General features: G+C 36.7%; 5 protein-coding genes across 7 annotated transcripts; 3 read left to right on the forward strand and 2 right to left on the reverse strand.

The window, feature by feature from the left end:
- Nucleotides 1–1,295: 1,295 nt before the first annotated feature.
- LOC111451463 lies at nucleotides 1,296–2,298 on the reverse strand. Its single transcript, XM_023091900.1, has one exon. The coding sequence runs from the start codon at nucleotides 1,992–1,994 to the stop codon at nucleotides 1,596–1,598; it is 399 nt and encodes a 132-aa protein (XP_022947668.1). The 5' UTR covers nucleotides 1,995–2,298; the 3' UTR covers nucleotides 1,296–1,595.
- Nucleotides 2,299–5,261: 2,963 nt separating this feature from the next.
- LOC111451006 (probable serine/threonine-protein kinase At1g09600) lies at nucleotides 5,262–8,837 on the forward strand. 3 transcript variants are annotated; one of them, XM_023091227.1, is made up of 8 exons: nucleotides 5,262–5,527; nucleotides 6,137–6,411; nucleotides 6,485–6,769; nucleotides 6,867–7,184; nucleotides 7,267–7,494; nucleotides 7,606–7,706; nucleotides 7,782–7,899; nucleotides 8,013–8,836. In XM_023091227.1, exons 2-8 carry the CDS (start codon nucleotides 6,205–6,207, stop codon nucleotides 8,340–8,342), a joined length of 1,587 nt encoding a protein of 528 aa, XP_022946995.1. In that variant the 5' UTR covers nucleotides 5,262–5,527; nucleotides 6,137–6,204; the 3' UTR covers nucleotides 8,343–8,836. The 3 variants fall into 3 exon arrangements, with proteins under 3 accessions (XP_022946995.1, XP_022946996.1, XP_022946994.1); XM_023091228.1 differs by having other exon boundaries at nucleotides 6,223–6,411; XM_023091226.1 differs by lacking the exon at nucleotides 5,262–5,527 and having other exon boundaries at nucleotides 5,547–6,411; nucleotides 8,013–8,837.
- Nucleotides 8,838–12,401: 3,564 nt separating this feature from the next.
- On the forward strand, nucleotides 12,402–13,383 carry LOC111451747 (transcription factor bHLH162-like). The gene is made up of 3 exons (XM_023092285.1): nucleotides 12,402–12,589; nucleotides 12,672–12,989; nucleotides 13,066–13,383. Exons 1-3 carry the CDS (start codon nucleotides 12,443–12,445, stop codon nucleotides 13,240–13,242), a joined length of 642 nt encoding a protein of 213 aa, XP_022948053.1. The 5' UTR covers nucleotides 12,402–12,442; the 3' UTR covers nucleotides 13,243–13,383.
- Nucleotides 13,384–16,183: 2,800 nt separating this feature from the next.
- LOC111451748 (transcription factor bHLH162-like) lies at nucleotides 16,184–17,373 on the forward strand. Its single transcript, XM_023092286.1, has 3 exons — nucleotides 16,184–16,286; nucleotides 16,370–16,708; nucleotides 17,127–17,373. Exons 1-3 carry the CDS (start codon nucleotides 16,209–16,211, stop codon nucleotides 17,301–17,303), a joined length of 594 nt encoding a protein of 197 aa, XP_022948054.1. The 5' UTR covers nucleotides 16,184–16,208; the 3' UTR covers nucleotides 17,304–17,373.
- A 1,377-nt stretch (nucleotides 17,374–18,750) lies between these two features.
- Nucleotides 18,751–20,485, reverse strand: LOC111451746 (early nodulin-like protein 1). The gene is made up of 2 exons (XM_023092284.1): nucleotides 20,232–20,485; nucleotides 18,751–19,314 (listed from the first exon to the last, which is right to left on the reverse strand). Exons 1-2 carry the CDS (start codon nucleotides 20,410–20,412, stop codon nucleotides 18,908–18,910), a joined length of 588 nt encoding a protein of 195 aa, XP_022948052.1. The 5' UTR covers nucleotides 20,413–20,485; the 3' UTR covers nucleotides 18,751–18,907.
- Nucleotides 20,486–20,667: the final 182 nt, after the last annotated feature.

Genomic DNA, 20,667 nt, shown 5'->3' on the forward strand with positions numbered 1-20,667 from the left:
AACGAGTTGGGTTGGATTGTGAACTCTATTCAAGTTGCTCGGTCAAAAACTTTTTAGGAGTGATTAATTTGAGGTAGGGCTACCGACATCCCCTATAAGTTGTACCAACTTTATTCTAAATTAATTTGGTAAAAGGGTTTTCAAATGCTTAACCAAACAATAATTAGATTTGGTCGCTGATGTTAGATTTAATAATATGTGTATTTCTGGCCAAATTATCATAATCCCTACTTCCAAAATTTGGTCAGAGATTTAATCATAAACTATTTGGTGGACCTAATCTTACATCTCCCTTTCTTTCTTACATGTTATGTGTTTCGTATTAGATTAACCAATTTAGATTCCGTTCGAGTTTTATATGGGGAGGTGAAAGGAATTGAATCGTTTTATGACTTTTGTTGGTAAGAATTCGTCAAAAACTACTGATTTAACTCGATGTTGAAACTAACATTCGAGAAAAATGAAAGAGATTTTCATAAATAAGAACGGAAAATTTAGAACCTGACTTGAATCAAGTTAAATTAAAACTCTATAGACTTGTCAAAATGGTGGAAATCATGCTGACATAGAACTTATGGCTGGACTAGCAAACACTCTTGCTTGCTTTGTACGTCCTCCTGACCATTGTCTTACATTTTTTGTTTTCAAGATTGACTATTGAAAATACCCCGTAAGTAGCTCCTCTAACGGGATTAAATATACAAAGACATATAGCAAGATCATAGAACGTGCATTTTGGGACCTAAATATGGTATGTATGAATATGTCATTTTCTTTTCTTGTGGCCTAATTGTGAGATCTCACCTCAGTTGGAGAGAAGAACGAAACATTTCTTATAAGGGGTGTAGAAACCTGTCCCTCGTAAATGCATTTTAAAACCTTAAGGAGAAGCTCAGAAGGGAAAGCCCGAAGATAACAATATATGTTAGCAGTGGACTTGAGCTTTTACAAATAGTATAGAGCCATGGGTCCCCAAGGGAGGTGGAAGGGCAATATCTACTAGCGGTGGACTTGAGTTACTACAAATAGTATCATAGCCAGACACCGAGTGGTGTGCTGCCAGCGAGAACTTTGAGCCCCCCAAGGGAGGTGAATTGTGAGATTCCACATCGGTAGAAGAAGGGAACGAGAGTCCTGAGAGGATTGAACTGTTACACTAATAGACCATTATCTTATGTTTTGAGTTATCCCAATTATCTCGTAATGCTAAAACAAGTGTCACGAAAGATCATACTCCAACGGATAAGAATTGGCATCCAATCAGTGACATCAAACCAAACATATCACAACACCTCACGAAAACAAATAGTTAACTACCACAATTATATAATCGATATAACATCGTATACAATCAGTGCATGCGCAACCACCTCAAAACCTCGCGAAAAAACACTAATTCTTAAAGCGAAGGCATCCATGTTAGACAAGAACAGATGATTAACAACAAGAAACAGTGGTTCCACTCGATAATTATGATCTAGAAAGAAAGGCACCAAACAAAAAGTGAATAAAAACAAACCCCAAAAATATAATAGCAACCTCATTTAAGCTTATCTACTTCTCCACCAAACGCCAACAACTTGATCCTTAGACAATCACCAATCCCAAGCGGCATAATAATGAGCAATGGGCAGGGATGGACCCCAAGCTACCGCCAAGCAGCACAAAACAGCACCGCAAAGCCCACCCAAAACCTTGCCTTCCTTCAACAACACCTTCACCACAAGCCCCACCATTATCTCTTTACTAATCTTCCTCCCCTCCGCCACCACCCTCCGCCTCGACCGCCCAATCAGCACCAGGAAAACCACCACCGTGATCCATGTTACCACCGCCGCAGCCGCCGCCATGGCCAAGCAAACCAACAAGCCACCCACCACAACCAAAGTGCAATAATGCCCCAATTGCACCAAACAAAATGCAACCACTCCACACCCCAACGCTGCAGCCCACAATTGTGGTCGGAAAAATGGCGCCTTTCTTACTCCTTCCATCTGGGTTTGGTGGGTTTTAGGGAATTTGGAAGTGGGTTTCTCAAAGTGTTGAAGAGATTTATGAGTATACCCCTAAAGAAAGCAATAATTGTGTCATTCATTGAGGCAGCGATGTTGCAGAGCATAGTGTAAGTTTTGTAGCTGTGGATGAGCTTTGTTTTTATGTTTTTAGGTTAACTTTACTTCTACCAAAATGGTCCACCTTCCACTCCTTTTTTTCGTATCATTTTTAGGATGAAATTAACCCATTGTACTATTTTTCCTCGAAATAGAAGGCTACGACTCTCTACAATGGTATGATATTGCCCACTTCGAATATAAGCTCTCATGGATTTACTTTCGGTTCTCCCAAGATGCCTAAAACCAATGGAGAGAGTATTGATTGATTATAAACTCATAATCATTTCCTAAATTAGGAAACGTGAGACTTTCATCATCTAACAATGTCCACCTGCAGGGTAGGGACCCGAAAGACTTTCATGTCTTCATCTTCACCCTCTATTTCATTTTTTGGTTCCTGTGAAATTCTCTATTTATTTTTCAAGGGATGGAGGGCGGGATTCTCTACAAAATCTCCACTATTTTTTTTTTATCGATTATTATTCTTTTTTTTTAAAAAAAAATAGTCATTTTAAGAAAACTTTTTAATTATTTGATAACACAATCTTGAAAAACACCATAAAAATAGTGATAACTTTATTAATTAATAAATAGACGGTTGTAACAACAAAAATAACTGTAAAACAAAAACAAAACGACCCAAATACATAAAATTGAATGAAGAATCTCTGCTCCATTCAAGAGCAAATTTCCACAAATTAAATGAATATCTCTCCCTTTATAATAGTCGACCTTATGCATAAAATCATTGAGTCAACATTACATTTTTAAATTTGATTTAAATGTCTCGATGGTTAAATATATTTAAACAAGTAAAATAATTAGATAACGACTTTTTGATAGGCGGTAGTTAAACCACCACAACAATATAATAATTTGAGAAAATATTAAAGAAATAATCTTTTTACGAGATTAATAATAATAGGTGAAAAAAAAATTGCTTTTAATTCTATAATTAATTGTATAAATATACTTGTAAGCTGTAAGCCTTCGTGGGCTAAGCCCATGGGCCTCAACAAAATTAAAATCAATAAAGTTTAGGATTTAATTTAAAATTTTTAAAATAAATAGAAAAATCAAAATCAATGGCCCCAAGAGAGTAACCACACAGTTGACTATGATAAGAGGACAGCCAATAAGGGTTAAAAATTCAGCCTATTTTGACCTCAATTATTCAAACATAAATGACTCATAACTTCAGCCTAACATATCTTATCCTTTTCTAAAATGTCCATAATGGTAATTTTACTTCCAATCTTTTCGAACCGACCTCCACCTCATTCTATCTCTATTTGACTAACTTAAAAAATTACTAAAAACGTCACGAAATTACAAACGAAAGAAAGCTGTGGTAATCAGAAATATTGTGTTTCTTCCCGGTACGATAGAGTTTTAGCCATTGAGCTACCTTTATCAAGACTACCTAAATCGTCACCATTTTGGAGGGTTGAAAATTATTTTTGGACCAACTCGAAGTTTTAAATTGGTTGAATTGGTAACTCGAATGACTCGAATAGGGTTCACAATTCAACTCAACTCAACCCTCTATTTCTTTAAATTAGGTTGAGTTAGAGTCCGTTAATTAATTCGATAAAAATCAAATATAAAAAATTCATAAAACTCTAATTTTCTCAGGTAAGTAAATAAATAAATAAATAAATACACCAAAATGTGTGTCCACTTCACAACAGCTAACATAAATTCATTTCTCCTGACTTTTGGCAGAAATTAATTCTCGAATTATTTATTTTAAAATAAATATAACAGTCCATTATTACTCAATATTTATTAATCTCGCACAGAATATTAAAATATTATATTTTAAAATAAAAATATATAATAATCTAAATTTTGAAAATTTATTTGAGAATAAAGAAATCAATTTTCAACCCTTAGAATAAGAAATTTCATAAATTTGATTTTCGAAAGAAAATAAAAAAAAAATCAGAAATTTGACCAACTATTTTCCAAAACTATAGAATAATATTATAAAATTTAGATTAATTGACCAATTTTGATTGGTTGATAAATTTTCATCAAATACAATAATTATTATAATGCTGTATTTATGTTCGTAAATCATTTAAATAATTAATAGAAAAAAAGAGTAATTTTTACGACCCCAAACTATACTCTTTTTAATAGTCCTACATGTTGGAATATTTCAACGAGGGTAGGTTAGCTACTAATGCATGTCCAACAATTACTGCTTTCTCATTGTCCCCCCATTTTATATGAAATCTCAGTATCATTATAAGTTTGAACGTAAACTGTAATGTATTAACTTTCAAGAGTAATAAAGCTCACTGCTAGAAAATATTGTTTGTTTTAACACATTACGTATCGATGTCAGGCTTGCATCTATTAGAGAGAGGTTTTCACACTCTTACTAGGAATGTTTCGCCCACCTCTAGCAGATATTGTTCGCTTTGACTCGTTACGTATTACAGTCAACTTTATCGTTTTAAAACATGACTGTTAGGGAGAGGTTTTCATATCCTTATAAGAAATGTTTTGTTCCCTTATTCAACTGATATGGGATCTCACAATTCACCTCTTGGGTTCAGCGACGCTGGCACATTACCAGTGTCTGGCCCTTATGCCATTTGTAACAGATCAATCCCACCGCTAGTAGATATTGTTCGATTTAATCTATTACGTATCACCGTTAGCCATAAGTTTTAAAACGTGACCGTTAGGAAGAGGTTTCCACATTCTTATAAGAAATACTTTGGTTTTAAAATGTGTCTACTAGGGAGAGGTTTCCAAGACACTTGTAAAAAATACTTCATTCCCCTCTCCAACCGACATGAGATCTCACAATCCATCCCCTGGGAGCCCGTGACACTGGCACATGGCAAATACATATTGTTCCCTTTGACCCATTACATGATCATAGTTTTAAAACAAAATTGTTTCATTACCCTCTTCAATTGATATGGGTTCTCAATCAAGTGCAAAATCGAACTTGGTCCGTTATTCAATTCAATTAAGTATCCATTCTTTTAATTATACTCGAAATTCGAGATTCAAATTTATTAGAAAATAGGCAATAACTAGCAATTCTTTAAACAACTTAACGTCGTCTCCTAGAATAGTTATGTGGGGCGGGGAACAGTGAGAGTGATATCTATTCCTGGGGGAAAATATTGATTAGGAATGGGTTATGTATAGTGTTTAAGAAGCGAAAAGACGGTGATTAATGGCGGATTTGGAAGAGAAAGAAGGAAGAAGAAGAAGCAGAGAGCGTGGGGTTAGTGTTAGTTCAATCCATGAGCGTTGAATCAATGCTGTATTCATAAAATCTCAACGACCTCTTTGAAAATCCAATACCCAATATGCCAACTGCCTCCTAACATCTTCGCCCTCATCTCATCGCACATCATCCGGACACTGCGCCTCTCAATTCGCCTGTAATTTTCTTCTCATTAATGACTCTCTTAATTTCTCCCTGCCCCATTATTCTTTTGACATTTTGAATTCTGTTTTCCCCTTTCTAGACGCCTTCCTTTGTTTTCTTCTGATTATTCTTCGCTTTTCACCACTCAACTTCATGTTTTAATTCATTTCTAATGCTTTGAACCAGTCCATGATCCATTTATTCCACTGTTTATGATGTTTATCCCTTTGAATTTCTTTTTCGTTTGCGCTTTTAGATTTCGGATCTCTTTTTTGACACTTCAACACTTTTTGAAGTTTTATCTACGCATCTTCAACCTCCTACTTTTGAGGATTTGAATAGTAAGACTGGCACTGCTTGATACTTCTGTTCTAGATTCGTTCTTGAATAAGAACACGAGACATTGGGTTGAGTTTTGATTTGGGGGTGAAGGGTTTCTTTCATTTTAGGAAACGAAGGGATTTGTATATGTGAAATTTCATCTTGATTTGTTCTAGTTTGGTTTGCAATATGGGCTGTATCTGTTCTAAGGTTCTAGCGGATGAGTGTAGTGACCAGGAATATGATATCTCCACAAGAGCTTATTCCGCCAGGAATCATCTCTCTGAATTGAAAATTTCAGGAGCTGGCTCTCTGAAACTGGAGAAGAATTGGGAAAATGATAGACTGGATTGTGGTGATGTTAAAGTTATGTTGTTTGATACGAAGGTAAATGGTGAAGTTCCTGAGATCCCTGATGCTACCATTGTCAATCATCCATGTATGGGAAAGATTCCAAAGGCTACTGAGGCCGAGCAGGTCGCTGCCGGGTGGCCGAGTTGGCTGGCTACGACGGCTGGTGAGGCTATCAAAGACTGGTTGCCAAAACGTGCAAGTAACTTCGTCAAGCTAGAGAAAGTATGCTCTCTCTTTGAGACTTTTAACTTACTAGCTGAAAGATGTTCTTGTTTCTTATATGTCATTCTTGCAGATTGGGCAGGGAACTTATAGCAGTGTGTATAAAGCTCGTGATATCGTTCGAGATAAAGTTGTGGCGTTGAAAAGGGTCACGTTCGACAATCAAGATACCGAGAGTATCAAGTTTATGGCTAGGGAAATCCTTGTTTTGCGAAGGCTTGATCATCCAAATATAGTTAAGTTGGAAGGTTTGATCATATCACAAGCATCATGTACCATGTATCTTGTTTTTGAATATATGGAACATGATCTTACTGGACTTGCATCACGCCCTGGCACGTCGTTCACCGAACCACAGGTAGCGTTGTAGCTCACAAATAGTAGTGATCCAACCATAACTTTATGTCTATAAGAAATTTGCTTATAAATTTTGAGCCCTTTCCGCCCTGTTTCAGATGAAGTGTTACATGAAGCAACTTTTGAGTGGACTTGATCACTGTCACAGCAATGGGGTTTTGCATCGAGACATAAAGGGCTCGAATCTTCTTATCGACAACAATGGCGTTTTGAAGATAGCAGATTTCGGGTTGTCAGTTTTCTTTGATTCACAGTCGACAGTTCCCATGACGAGTCGTGTAGTAACTCTCTGGTATCGACCACCGGAGCTTTTACTCGGAGCATCTCAATATGGAGCTGAAGTTGATTTATGGAGTGCTGGTTGCATTCTAGGAGAGTTATATACAGGCAAGCCTATCTTGCCAGGAAAAACAGAGGTGAGATCGTCTTCCCGCCTTCAAATATGAACCGTTTAGATCGATCAAATGTCGCCTTCAATGTTTTTATTCCACGTTTCAGGTTGAACAACTACACAAGATATTTAAGCTATGTGGTTCCCCCTCCAAGGAATATTGGAACAATTCGCACTTGAAGCATTCAGCAAGCATGAAGCCTCCACAGGCGTACGAAAGATGTCTTCGAGAACGATATAACGATTTGCCTCGTGCTGCTGTTGAGCTTATGGACACTTTGCTGTCTATCGATCCTGCAGGGCGAGGAACTGCGGCGTCTGCACTCAACAGTGAGGTACATAACATTTCTTACTCTGTGAAATCCCATTATCCAACAAGATTCAATTCAGTTGAAACTGGAAAGTGATGATACTCATCCTCCAAAACAATGGTTCTATTCCAACAGTTCTTTACCACGAGGCCATTACCATGCGATCCTTCAAGTTTGCCAAAATACCCTCCCAGCAAAGAGATCGACTCGAAAATGCGCGAAGAGGAAGCAAGGAGGTAAAATATATAGGAAAATTAATAATTAGCTTCAGCTTCACCATTTGCAGACTCTTAGTTCTATATTTTACGCAGGCAACGAGGAGTAGTCGGTGGAAAAAACCGAACAATTGACTCGGAAACGAAAGGACTGAAGCAATCACGGGTGGTTCCTTCAGCTAAGGCGAACCCTGAGTTGGTTATGTCACTATTGGTAAACTCCAAATGAAGTTTGTAATTTATATATGATCAGTTGCCTTTCTGCTTCAGAAGTTATCATCTCAGTCTTTTAATTTTCTTCATCTATTTGATTTCTTTGGATTATAGAGAAAACAAAGTCGTTCGAGCTCGACGTGTTCTTACAGTTTGGTGTCCAAGAGAACCTCAAATTCAGGACCTATAACTCAGGGACCAAGATTTCCAAAGTCCAAAAGGGAGAAACATGTTTCTACGATTCCGAGCGAGTATCTAACGTCGTCTGGTTCTATTGAATTTGCTTCTTACAAACATGTCGAAGAAGGAAAGCGAGTTCCAAAGCCAGAATCGTCGAGTAAAGACAAAAGCTCCACAGACGAGCTCATCAAAAAGCTGCACAGAGACCAACTTGGCTCTTGTAAGTTGGAACATTCAAAAGCGTCAGCTCTGATAGTTAGCTAAAGTTCTCCATTCGTTCACGACGCCATTTCACTTGAAGGCTCTCGGGTTCGTCAAACATGGAAACAGGGAACACGTTTACTTTTCAGCATCATTTAGAGTCGAAAGCAAAAATCAAAATTTATGTGATGTAGATAGGAAACTGAACCATCGTGTTTAAGCTGGGGAAAGATTTAGGTGTCGGGCTTCCTAGAAGAGAAGGAAAGAACAAAGAAACAGGAGGCGACAATCATTTTTGTTCATTGAGCTATGTATATAAAATGCCAATCTCGTCTTTGTATATGTAATGTATTATAAATTCATTGTAAACAATAGAGCCCAAAAATGAAAAAAAAAAAAAAAAAAAGAATGCGATGAGCGTGATCTTCAGTCTGACGCTCTCCCAACTGAGCTATCCCCGCTTGATAGTTTTGAGAGGGAGAATAGGTCATGTTTAAATGTTTAACTAGAGTTTGTCCTATGTTAGTAGCTTAGTGCCTGGCTTTGTTATTATTATTTTTTAATGAGACTCATGAAAGCTTTAATATTGGCAAAAGTCTTTTAAAGTTTCGTTTATGATACCTAGAAAAGATTGTCTCGGAAAAGAATATCTCGCTAACGCTAAGTTGGTTATGTAACTATTGGTACCGGTAAACTATAAATGAAGTTTGTAATTGATAAATGATCATTTGCTCTTGAAGTTATTATCTCACTCTCTTTATTTTCTTCATCTATTTGATTTTTGGATTATAGAGAAAACAAAGTCGTTCGAGCTTGAAGCATCAGAGTGAAACATGTTGCGACAATCGAATAAAGAAGGGGTACACGAATGAACCATGACGACATCCAAATAAGAACAATCTTGAAGATAGGATGACTAAGAATGACTTAAAAGAATTGAAAATTAATACTTATACAAACAAGGTGCACCTTCCGCTTTGGTGGGCTCCATCATAAGAACTCCAAACTTAAGGATGCTTTTACTTGGAGCAATTTTATATTAGATGATCTCGTGGACATTTTCTTTGGAAACATATGAGTGAGGACAAAACATGCTAAAAGAACCCGTGTTGGTCTGTAGGGTTAGTCTTCACGCTTAAAAGCATGAAGTAAATAACGTGAACTTTAGATGTTCAGTCTATCGCTCTTCCAACTGAGTTATCCCTACTTGATATCTAACGTCATTTCTAAGAAGCAAATGGAGTTCCAAAGCAAGAATGAAAAAGTTGGTCGTAACTTAAGTTTAACTAAATAGAAACAACAAACTTTTACAGTGATATGATATTATCCACTTTAAGTATAATTCTCTCATAATCTTCTCTTTAATTAGCTAATATCGAACTCCAACAACCACCTGCCTCTCATGCCTTTATTCCTTGATGGCTCCTTGACTTACTTACACTACCAACCATTTGGAGTGATTCGAAACTTATTGTTGTTCATACCTCATTTCCATACAAATAACATGTTTACGTAACACATTCACATCACGTTTAGGGTTAACTCGTTCTATATCGAGCAGGAAACGAAGGGATGAGAGAGAGAATGGAGGAAGTTTTCTCTGAGTTGGCTACACTGGATGGAGACTTGAGTGGGAAATGAAGGAACAAGAGAGAGAATGGACGGAGTTATCTTTTTATTAACTACACGTGATGGAGGCTGGATTATATTCCACATCTCTGTCTCCACCCACTTAGAACTTATGTTTATGGAACATTATGATTATGTTTTTAATTAAAAAAACAATTGTAGATATTGTCTGTTTAACATTTAATTAAAAAAACAAGACTTTTGAAACACACTTATTAATGATGAAATATACATGGTAAAATATTCTATATTATTAAATACTTGAAAGAAAAAAAACACAAAGACTTCAAATATATTTTATTCCAAGTCACTTTTGACCCCATTGATATTAGAAAAGCAAATTGTTGACTCTCGAGACGTTTTTTCACAAAAATAAGTACAAATCATGTTATGTACGCCCATCTCAAGATGTCCATAAAGTGGAATAACACGGGAAAAACTTTCTTATCAGATTGGAACAAAGAATCCTCATAAGAAATTTACGAAAACGAGAGAGCTGTGGAAAAAATTTAAGAGGACAAAACGTTAAATACGTGATCCGTGTTGAGCATTGTTGATGGTCATGAATTTATAAAGGAATATATCTTCATTGGTACGAGGCTTTTCGGGGAAACCAAAAGCAAAACTATGAGAGTTTATACTCAAGGTAGACAATATTATACTAGTGTGGAGATTCGTGGTTTCTAACATAGTATCAGAGTCATGCCCTTAGCTTAGACATGTTAATAGAATCTTCAAATGTCGAACAAAAAAGTTGTGAGTCTCGAAGATATGGTAAAAAAATGACTCAGGAGGGATTGAGTGAACTTTTCTCGAGTCTTCATTCAAAGGGGTGTGGTCAAGAGTCCTACCGGATTAATTTGGAGAAGAATCCGTGAAGTCATTGAAAAAAGAGGGAACAAAATCAAGAGTGAAACGAGGAAAGCATGGTCCAATTATTTTAAGACTTTAGTTCATAATTTACGAATATGATCGATGATTTAGTTATATAATTTAAGGTATTTCACTCAGAATAAAGGTAATTTTATCGAGTTCTCACACGCTAAGACCTACATGGATTGCATGTAGTCGACCTAAGTCACACGTAATCCACCACAGTTTTTCGATTTTTTTTTTTTTTGGTTAATAGTATAATTAAATAATTTATTTTGAATATTATTCTAAAAATTATTATGAAACTGACTTGGCATAATTTGTTTGAGAGAAAATTCTTGTATTTATGCATTTACTTGTGTGAACACGCTGGAATTAATGATCGCTTTGCGGCTTCCGTGGACGCAGACGTGGACGCCCAATGACTTGGTACACAAGCTCCACCGGAATTTTGTTTTTATATATATAATTATCCTTTTAATTTATTTAATAAAATTTTCTATTTTATAAATCTTAAATTTTATATTCTTAAACATACATACATACATACATATGTAGGTATGTATTCTTTAATTTTGTGCATATAAGACTTTTTCAAAAATATTTTCATAATTAGTCTATGAAATTCACTTGTTCAAAGGAAGGCGGGAAATTATTTAAAGAGGCGATTGAATCGGAAATCATTTATTCACCTTCTGTCTATGTTAAAACACGGAATCGTTTAAGCTTTTTCCACAAAAAAATTTAATGAATAAGTAAACTCTTTCTCGGTTTGCTTGGCCGTCTCTAAAATAAAATAGGAATAATTTCTAAGTAAAAAAAAATCTCCTCTTATTTGCTGGAACTCAACTAGTACGGTTTAAATTAGATTACGTAGCATAAAAAAAATTACATACTTGTTTATGATACAATTATAACCCTATAATTCAAACCAACCCACACCACGTGGGTTAGCTACATTAGATGTTTAAGTTGAAAAAAATTTACAATAAGTCTCAACTTGACTAACCCGACTCAAAGACCCACCGAACCCTGCAACACCCTTTCCATCTTTATGAGCTTCCCCTAAAACTTGATGAGGTTAAATGAACCTGTCCAAACGTATTTGTTAAAGATATTTAGTACTAAATTATAGTTTACCATATATATCATATTTGATATTTTATTACAAGACAAATATATAGATATTTAACATCGTAATTTATTACTCTTCTTCTATCCTTGTAATTTATTTGATTATAAATAGATAATTTTCACCCACATGAGGTGGATTAAGTAAATATTCTATATTTTAAAAAATACATATTTGTTTATGGTATAATTATAACAGGTATAATCCAAACCAACCCAGTAGGTTAGCCTCGTTAAATCTCAACTCAACTCGACTCGACCTGACCTAACTCGACGGGAATGGACCCACCCAACCCCACAACACCCGTCCATCTTTGAGGCCAAGTCCAGCGGCCAGATATTTTATATGACATGTCATAAACACCACGTGTAATTGAAAAAAACGGCCGACCCCTCATGAATTTATTTTCTTCTCTTTTTATACTTTCATTTTCCACTATTACGGCCTCCCCCATGTGACATATATATATATATGTGTGTGTGTGGTCTGTTTTAACGTTGTTTGTGTCTGAAATTTCAGTGATTATTCGATGGAGAGAGGTCGGGAAGCAGCTGGGAACCAACAAAATGGAAGCACTAACAAGGTTGAAAGAAAGGTTTTGGAGAAGAATCGAAGAAACCAGATGAAATTGCTGTATTCCAAGCTCAATTCTCTCCTCCCACCCAATCAATCCACTGTTTGTTTCAATTTTCGATTTAATTAAGGTTTTTAAGCTTTGTTCTCAATTGGGTTTCCATCAAAATTTCAAATTTTTGTAGGATTCGCCATTGACGGTGTTGGATCAGATAGAGGAGGCAATTAAGTACATACAATCACTTACCGTCAAGCTCGACAAAGTCAAGGAGAAGAAGAAGAGAATTCTTATGTCGGCGCCGACGAGGAGCCCGAGTAGTAACCTACCGGAATTGAAAATCAAAGAGATGGGTTCCGCTGTTGAGGTTGTTTTCATGACGGAATTGAATGATCGGTTCTTATTTTATGAGATTATTCGCATCTTCCATGAGGAGCGAGCCGAGATCATCAATGCTACTTATTCTGTTCTCGATGACACCGTCCTTTACTCGCTCCATGCTGAGGTATGGTGATCGTAATTCATCCGTTTAAGCTTTTGAGTTTAGTAATAGTTTTGACGTGGTTACGACGTGTTCGTAGATTGAAGACGTGATGTACGCGTTCGGAGCGACCAAACTAACGGAGAGGCTGAAAAGGTTAGCTTATGAATGGAAGAGTGATGCAGAACAGCAGGCTGCAGGAGCTTCTTCCAGTGGTTATGGTGGAAGCCATCCGTCGGAGGACACTCCGACGGCGAGATACGGTGGCTGTTTTTAGAGCCACAAGATTGATTGGAAGCCAATTGGAAGACTTCAGGAGATTTCGAGTGGATAGGGAAATGGTCGATGGACCACCCATTATTTTAAGCGTTATTATTATTATTATTAAAAAAAAAAAAGCTATAAATCGAGTTTCGTAACGGTAATTCTAAGGATTCCCGATGTCTACAGCTATCGGAAAATACCTTTACGTAATTTGATAAGCTGTGATTTTATGTTGTGTTTCACTCTTCGACGCCTTCATAACTAGTCTAGTCTTCCATTCATTGTATTCTAGATCGGATGGATCCCGTGCATGATCCATAGAGAGTCTTGATTGTCAACTATATCTCTGATTCTTATACGACTTGGCTTATTCTTCGAGCCATGCTTCTCCCTTCCCGCTTTTCTCGTTTTACCTTTCAAAACAATGTCATATGGAGTATAACCGAGTGGTAGAGCATCACTATTTCATTCCTGAGGATACGAACCACAGTTTGAGAAATATGAACCCATACTCTTACCAATCCTCGTTAAAGTTTTTTATTGCAAAATATCAGCTGACATCTAAGTTATAAATGATTGTAACTCGTCAATCCAATCATGGCTTAATAAATAAAACACAAATTATGATTACAAACGTTGATGGTTCCTAATCCTTCGTTACAAACTTCTATTTTCCCATTGTTTACTAGGTATCGATTCTAGAATTCATATTGAGTGTCCTGTTAAAAAAAGCAAGTAAAAAGGGTTTGTAACCGTCATGCTGCCATATACAACACGTCCAAGACAAGTATGATCATGATATCCAGCACGCAGCCACCAATAACATACTTTGGAGAAACAGACCATGATATAATGAACTCTATATTATATCAAGCGTTTCCATATTTTAAGCCAATATTATTCACAAAACCTTAATCGAGCTCTGATACCATGAGAATATTTACTAAAACCATCACACTTAAAATGGATACACAAGATTAATGATCAGTTAAATATGATACCTATGTTAAACCGTAATGAAAGGCTAAATATTATCAATTTTTCCGTCTACATTCATATGATAAAAACAAAGCATATGTACTTTACACCCATCAATTAGTCCAACTTACCATAAATGGAAACTTAGGTCAATAGACTCAAAACGCATATTTGGGCGCCGTTGCACATCTTTTGTTTTCATATTACTTTCTTTAATGTTGTTCTTTAACTTATCCCGTCCTGTCCCACTATTTAATGTGAGTACTTACGACCATCTTCAATGTATGTAATATCAATTCACATGTTTCTACTCTCAAATTAAATAAAAACATAACCGAATTTTCTAACTTGGACTTTACTATCGGTTACATTCAGTGTATCCATCTTTCGGGAAAAATATTTTGAGCCGCATTAATATATACATGCACGTGCACCTCTCGCTTTCTTATATCCAAAAATTTACTTATTCCATGAGTTACGTTAGTTCTCTGATCATGGGTACGAAGAAGTTTTGTTGAGAATTGTACTAAAAAGTAAAGTCATGAAAGCATATGTTCAAAGTGAGTAATATCGTACTGAATCAACCGATGGAAATTGACATGAATCAGTACGATCCAAACCTCACCTGCCTGTCAGTCATATTGCCTTAGGATAATAAATGGTTCAGTATGTCTGCTAGAGGATTCCAAAACTAGAACGCAGCCCACGAGTTTTTTAGTCCAATAGAAAATGTTGCAAGACTAAATAAGATTCTACTTTGACCATAATAGTCCTTTTGCAGATGTTTTTAAGAGAACGCGCCATAACTTATCAAACAATCTTTTCTCTCTCTCTACCTCTCTCCCGTCACGATCTTATTTTTTCAACTGTGCGGCGTCGTGATCTTAACACGCTCACGGTCAGTCTTAAGGAGAATCAAGCTCCATATATATTTTTTGTCTCGATTTTGTGGCTTCACGAACCTTAGGTGAGATTTGTCTTCGCCAACTGAACAACGTTTGTGTGGAATCCAAGCTTGTTCGACTACACACGCCGACTGCCCCTCTCTCTAGTTAGAGTGAAAGAACCAAAGCTGGTTGACTTTGTATGCACTAAATTGATTGTGTACCAACCAGATCGTGAGCTAAACCAACTACTCGCACAAAGAAACATAGATCATTTGACTACAACTTGAAATCTTGAAATCTTGAAATCTAGAACCTGAAATCAAAGGAAAACAACATGAAATCAATTTCCCATAATCGATCCTTGATGTTGCACGGGTCCCCAATATGTACTCATCTGAGCTCTACGTGCAGCACGCAAGCGAGAACACGAATACAACTGCCAAAAAGAAGGCACGGGAAGAAGTTCACGCGTAAGTCAATCGAACATGACACGACACGATCATAATTGGAAACAACCCAATCGAAAACATCTCTCTTTAATCAGTTAGTATCATATAACTCACGAACACTTGATCTAGACGAAAACAAAAAAGATACATCCAGATGAAAAATTCAACTGCGGCTCGGGTTTATTTATAGATAACCTAAATTACTGAACTATTAAGAAAATTGAGAAATGTATACATAGAAAATTAAGACCATTATGTGAAAAAGCGACGAGTCAAAGGCCACATATTTCATAGAACATGTCGTCAAGAACAACACGTTTAGTTACAAAAAACAGCCTCCATAATGTCTTTAATTTCCTGTTCTTTTTATTATTATTTTCCACCATGATGACCGACCGCGTAATAAGTCAATTAATCAAAGAAATTCATGAACTTATCCCACGTGCGCCACCTCCTTAATAGACCGCCGCAATTATCATGTAGCTAAAGTGCGCCGTTGACTAACTCCTTCCATTTTCAACGACTAAATTTCTCCATATAAATACTCTCCCGTTTAAATCAGTTTCTGGGAATTCGATTTTGATCATTCCATGGAGAGTAATCGCGAAGCTGGGAATCAACAAAATCAACAAAATGTTAATACCAACAAGGTTGAAAGAAAAGTTATGGAGAAAAATCGAAGAAACCAGATGAAATTGCTGTATTCCAACCTCAATTCTCTCCTTCCACCCAATCAATCCACTGTTTGTTTCAAATTTTCGATGTAATTAAGGTTTTTAAGGTTTGTTCTCAAATGGGTTCTCATCAAAATTTGAAATTTTTGTAGGATTCGCCATTGACGGTGTCGGATCAGATAGAGGAAGCCATTAAGTACATAAAATCACTTGAGATGAAGCTGCAGAAGTGCAAGGAGAAGAAGGAGAGAATTCTGGCAAGGTTGAATATGTCGTCGGCGCTGTCGGACAGAGCGTCGACGAATAATAACTCGCCTGAATTGAGAATCAAAGAGATGGGTTCGATTGTGGAGGTTGTTTTCACAAGAGGGTTTGAGGATCGGTCTTTGTTTGATGAGCTTATTGGCGTCTTTCATGAGGAGCGAGCGGAGATCATTAATCTTAATTATTCCGTTCATGAGGACATGTTCTTGTATTCGATCCATGCACAGGTATATTGGTCGTAATTATCGGTTTAAGCTTTTGAATCTAGGTTTATAAGTAACGAATACATCTCCACTGGTGCAAGGCCTTTTGGAGAAAACCCAAAGCAAAGCCATGAGAGTTTATGCTCAAAGTGGATAATATCATACCAGGGAGATCCATGATTCCTAATATGGTATTAAAGTTATGCCCTTAACTTAGCCATGTTAATAGAATCCTCAAATGTCGAACAAAGAAAGTTATGAGCCTCGAAGGTGTAGTCAAAAGTGACTCAAGTGTCGAACAAAGCCTGTACTTTGTTCGAGGACTCCAGAGAAGGAATTGAGCCTCGATTAAGGGGAGGCTGTTCGAGGGCTCCATAAACCTCGGGAAAGCTCTAGATTCGTAATTTCTAACCTTGAGTTTGATATGATGAATGGTTATTAGATTGAAGACGTGGTGTACGAATTGGGAGCGAAGAAACTAGTGGAGAGGCTGAACAAATTAGTTTATGAATGGAAGAGTGATGCTGAAATGCTGGCTGGAGGAGCTTCTTCAAGCGGCCATGGGGGAACCCATCCGCCGGCGAACATTCCGACGATGAGTTCCGGTCGCCATTTCTAGCTTCACTAGCGGCCTGACCCAATTGGAGTGAAATTTTTGGCTAGTAAAGAATTATATAATTCAAGCACTTATAGCCTAAAAGTGATTCATTTAAATTTGTTTGAGTACGTTGTATCAGTTTTCGAGCCTTAAATTTTGGATTACTACTTATGTTTCTATGTTTTTAAGTAATTAAATTTTCGGAATAATCCCTCGAGAGGAGCTAGTAAGCTCTTCTCGTCACGACCCTTGTGTTAGAATAGCACAACAACGCACACACTCGATCTAAATAAATACAAAATAATAAGAGAGAAAACGTAATGAGTAATATTAACTAATGGTTCTGCATCGATGTATGTAGAACAATAAAAAATACAGAAAATGAAGAAAGTACATCTTTAAACCACTGCCTAATAATTATATATATGGTTTCCATTAATTATATATAATTTTACCATATATAAATATTTACCCTATATTATTCTTAATATAAATAGTCGTTTACCATATGTTTTCTATATACAGTTTTATTATAAATAGACAACAGACTCCATATCCCAACATGTTACCATAATTTCATTTACGAACATAATGTCATTCAAAGCATGCACACAAAAGTCTTATGAAGAACAAATACCTAAACAACTTTCTTATTGTTGACATATTTAAAAATGGTAGTCATCCGAACAAGAAAGTGTCTTACTACCCAAACGTTTTTTAGTGACAAAATCATCCAATTTCATGAATTTTAATCTAATTTTGCTAAATCCCTCGTCAATTGGAGAGGGGAACGAATCATTTTTTACAAGGGTGTAGAAAACTCTCCCTATTAAACACATTTTAAAAACGTGAGACTAACAGCAATAGGACCAAATCTAACAATATCTACCAGCGTTAGTATCCTACAGCAAGGTCTTAAAATTAACTCCTACCCTAACATCACAACTAATAATTAAGGGTTTACTATATTACCCAAGTTATTTCTTACTCAAATCTTGCTCTCAATTAATAATTGGCTCCCAACTCGTCCTAACGTTAACGATAAAGATATTGAACGCTCTAAATGTCATTAAAAAAAGCCAAGAATGGCCCTAAACACGTTAGAGTAAAATCACCTAAATCAAGTATGAATTGAAGAGAAAACCAACCTAGATTGAAGAACTAGTTGAACTAATCACGAAACCCGAAAAAAAAAAAAAAAAAAAACCCACTAAATTGGCTAAAAATGACGAAAAAACAAATAACCAACTGTGAATCGGACTAAACTAGATTAAATTGAACTAAACGTAGCGACCCAAATTGAATCAAGTTGGACTGCATCTTCAATCTAGCATTCCTCCCCGATCTTTCTCATGAACCCTAAAAACGATAAACTTAGATCTACCAAAATTCAACAGCCGTGATAGATTCGAAAAATTAAAATAAAATAAAATAAATAAAAAAAACCACACCAAAATACAAGAACACATGAGATATAAAAGAGTTGTGATTATGATTCTTCACCATCAACCAACCAAAAAGAAATGAACACAAACTTCAAACGAATTCTTGAATGGATACAATGTCTAAACCCAACACGAACCACAACAACAACCCATCACCAAAAATTCAAACTTTCATTCAAATCAAACAAAACCCACAAAAAAGCTGACTAAAACAACACCCAAACTCAATGCACTAACAGACCTTCCAAAAGCAGAACTCTTCGCCGGAGCTGGAACCGGCGCTGTGAATCCAACGCCGGATTCCGGCGAACCAGCGTTTTCCGGTGACTGAGCAGTCGGGGTCGGAGCTTGTGGCGACGGAGCAAGATGCTGTTTATGCCTCAAAGCAAGAACCACAACAATGAGGCGTTGACCCTTTTGGCACCGATCAGCGTCTCCACTTATGAAATAAAACGGACCCGAATGACCAAATTTGAAGATTGATTCACCATCTTTTAAGGTAATTACTGGGTTTTTGGTATTGCAAGAGAAATAATCTTCCTTGCTTACAACCAACACAGAATCCGTCCCGTTTTTATACTTGAAATCTGTCCACCAAAAAAGAGAGAGAGAGAGAATTTAGGTTAGAGATCACCGATCTCCACGACATTATCCACTTTAAGCATGAGCTCAATCTAATATATATAATCACAACAAGAACCACAACAATGAGCCGTTGGCCCTTATGGCACCAATCAGCGTCTCCACCCATGAAATAAAAACAGACCCAAATGACAAAATTTGAACATAAGCTCTCGTGACTTTAGTTCGGACAAAGACCACAACAATGAGTGGTTGGCCCTTCTAGCACCGATCAGCGTCTCCACTCATGAAATAAAAATAGACCCAAATGACAAAATTTGAGCATAAGCTCTTTATTTCGGGTAAGGACCACAAGAATGAGTGGTTGGCCCTTCTTGCACCGATTAGCTCTCCACTAATGAAATAAAAACATACCCAAATGACAAAATTTGAGCATAAGCTCTCATGACTTTATTTCAGGTAAGGACCATGAGCAATTGGCCCTTCTGACACCGATCAGCATCTCCACCGATAAAATAAAAACATACCCAAATGACAAAATTTGAGAAAAAGCTCTCATGGCTTTATTTCAGGCAAAGACCATGAGCAGTTGGCCCTTCTGACACCGATCAGCATCTCCACTGATGAAATAAAAACAGACCTAGATGACAAAACTTGAGCATAAGTTCTGATGACCTAGTTCAGGCAAGGACCATTGCTCGATAAAATAAAACAGACTCGAATGACAAAATTTGAGCATAACCTCTCATGACTTTATCTTAGGCTTCCCCAAAAACACCCTGTAGCAAAGAAGATCTATTTTTTACTCATAAATTAACGATCATTCCCTAAATTAGCCGAAGTTGTACTCCCTCCCAATAACCCTAGACATTTTAAACCAATCTTAGCAAGATGAGATATAATAGTATGAAAAGAATCTTACAAAGAGTATCATTAACTTGGAACCGGTTGCGCTCAGCCCAGTGATTAAAGTTCTCAGAAGGGTTTTGAACCCAGCCATCTCCGCCGCCGACGTAGAATTTGTAGGCATCAGAAGAGGAAACCATAGCAGCAAGTAAAGCGAGGGCGAGGGCCAGGAACCCAGCAAGGGTTGGAGGCGCCATAGCAAGGAGGGGAAATTGGGGAAGGTCAGATGAGGGGAATTGGGCGATGATGGAGGGAGGAAAGATGGTATATTTATACATAAAGAGAGATGGGGGAATTCCAAGGGCGATGAGGGTTGGGGAAATAAGCGTTATGAAATGGTGGAGTAATGCGTTTTAAAACAGAAGGGATAATAATTTAGGAGATTATTCAAAGGCTGTGAATGCCTTACACTTGACAGCATGCAATTTATTCAACGCTAACTATTTGGTATG

The sequence above is a fragment of the Cucurbita moschata genome, unplaced genomic scaffold (assembly GCF_002738365.1).
Source record: "Cucurbita moschata cultivar Rifu unplaced genomic scaffold, Cmos_1.0 Cmo_Scf00013, whole genome shotgun sequence".
Taxonomy (NCBI): Eukaryota; Viridiplantae; Streptophyta; class Magnoliopsida; order Cucurbitales; family Cucurbitaceae; genus Cucurbita; species Cucurbita moschata.

Excerpts from the sequence above, each read along its gene's own strand:
- LOC111451748 (XM_023092286.1), top strand. The coding sequence starts at position 16,209 with ATGGAGAAAAATCGAAGAAACCAGATGAAATTGCTGTATTCCAACCTC. Across the intron at positions 16,287-16,369 it reads TTCCACCCAATCAATCCACT|GATTCGCCATTGACGGTGTC; the intron begins GTTTGTTTCAAA and ends AAATTTTTGTAG. Across the intron at positions 16,709-17,126 it reads TGTATTCGATCCATGCACAG|ATTGAAGACGTGGTGTACGA; the intron begins GTATATTGGTCG and ends AATGGTTATTAG.
- LOC111451747 (XM_023092285.1), top strand. The coding sequence starts at position 12,443 with ATGGAGAGAGGTCGGGAAGCAGCTGGGAACCAACAAAATGGAAGCACT. Across the intron at positions 12,590-12,671 it reads TCCCACCCAATCAATCCACT|GATTCGCCATTGACGGTGTT; the intron begins GTTTGTTTCAAT and ends AAATTTTTGTAG. Across the intron at positions 12,990-13,065 it reads TTTACTCGCTCCATGCTGAG|ATTGAAGACGTGATGTACGC; the intron begins GTATGGTGATCG and ends ACGTGTTCGTAG.
- LOC111451463 (XM_023091900.1), bottom strand. The coding sequence starts at position 1,994 with ATGGAAGGAGTAAGAAAGGCGCCATTTTTCCGACCACAATTGTGGGCT.
- LOC111451746 (XM_023092284.1), bottom strand. The coding sequence starts at position 20,412 with ATGGCGCCTCCAACCCTTGCTGGGTTCCTGGCCCTCGCCCTCGCTTTA. Across the intron at positions 19,315-20,231 it reads CCAAGTTAATGATACTCTTT|ATTTCAAGTATAAAAACGGG; the intron begins GTAAGATTCTTT and ends TTTGGTGGACAG.
- LOC111451006 (XM_023091226.1), top strand. The coding sequence starts at position 6,025 with ATGGGCTGTATCTGTTCTAAGGTTCTAGCGGATGAGTGTAGTGACCAG. Across the intron at positions 7,185-7,266 it reads TCTTGCCAGGAAAAACAGAG|GTTGAACAACTACACAAGAT; the intron begins GTGAGATCGTCT and ends TCCACGTTTCAG. Across the intron at positions 7,900-8,012 it reads AGTTGGTTATGTCACTATTG|AGAAAACAAAGTCGTTCGAG; the intron begins GTAAACTCCAAA and ends TTTGGATTATAG.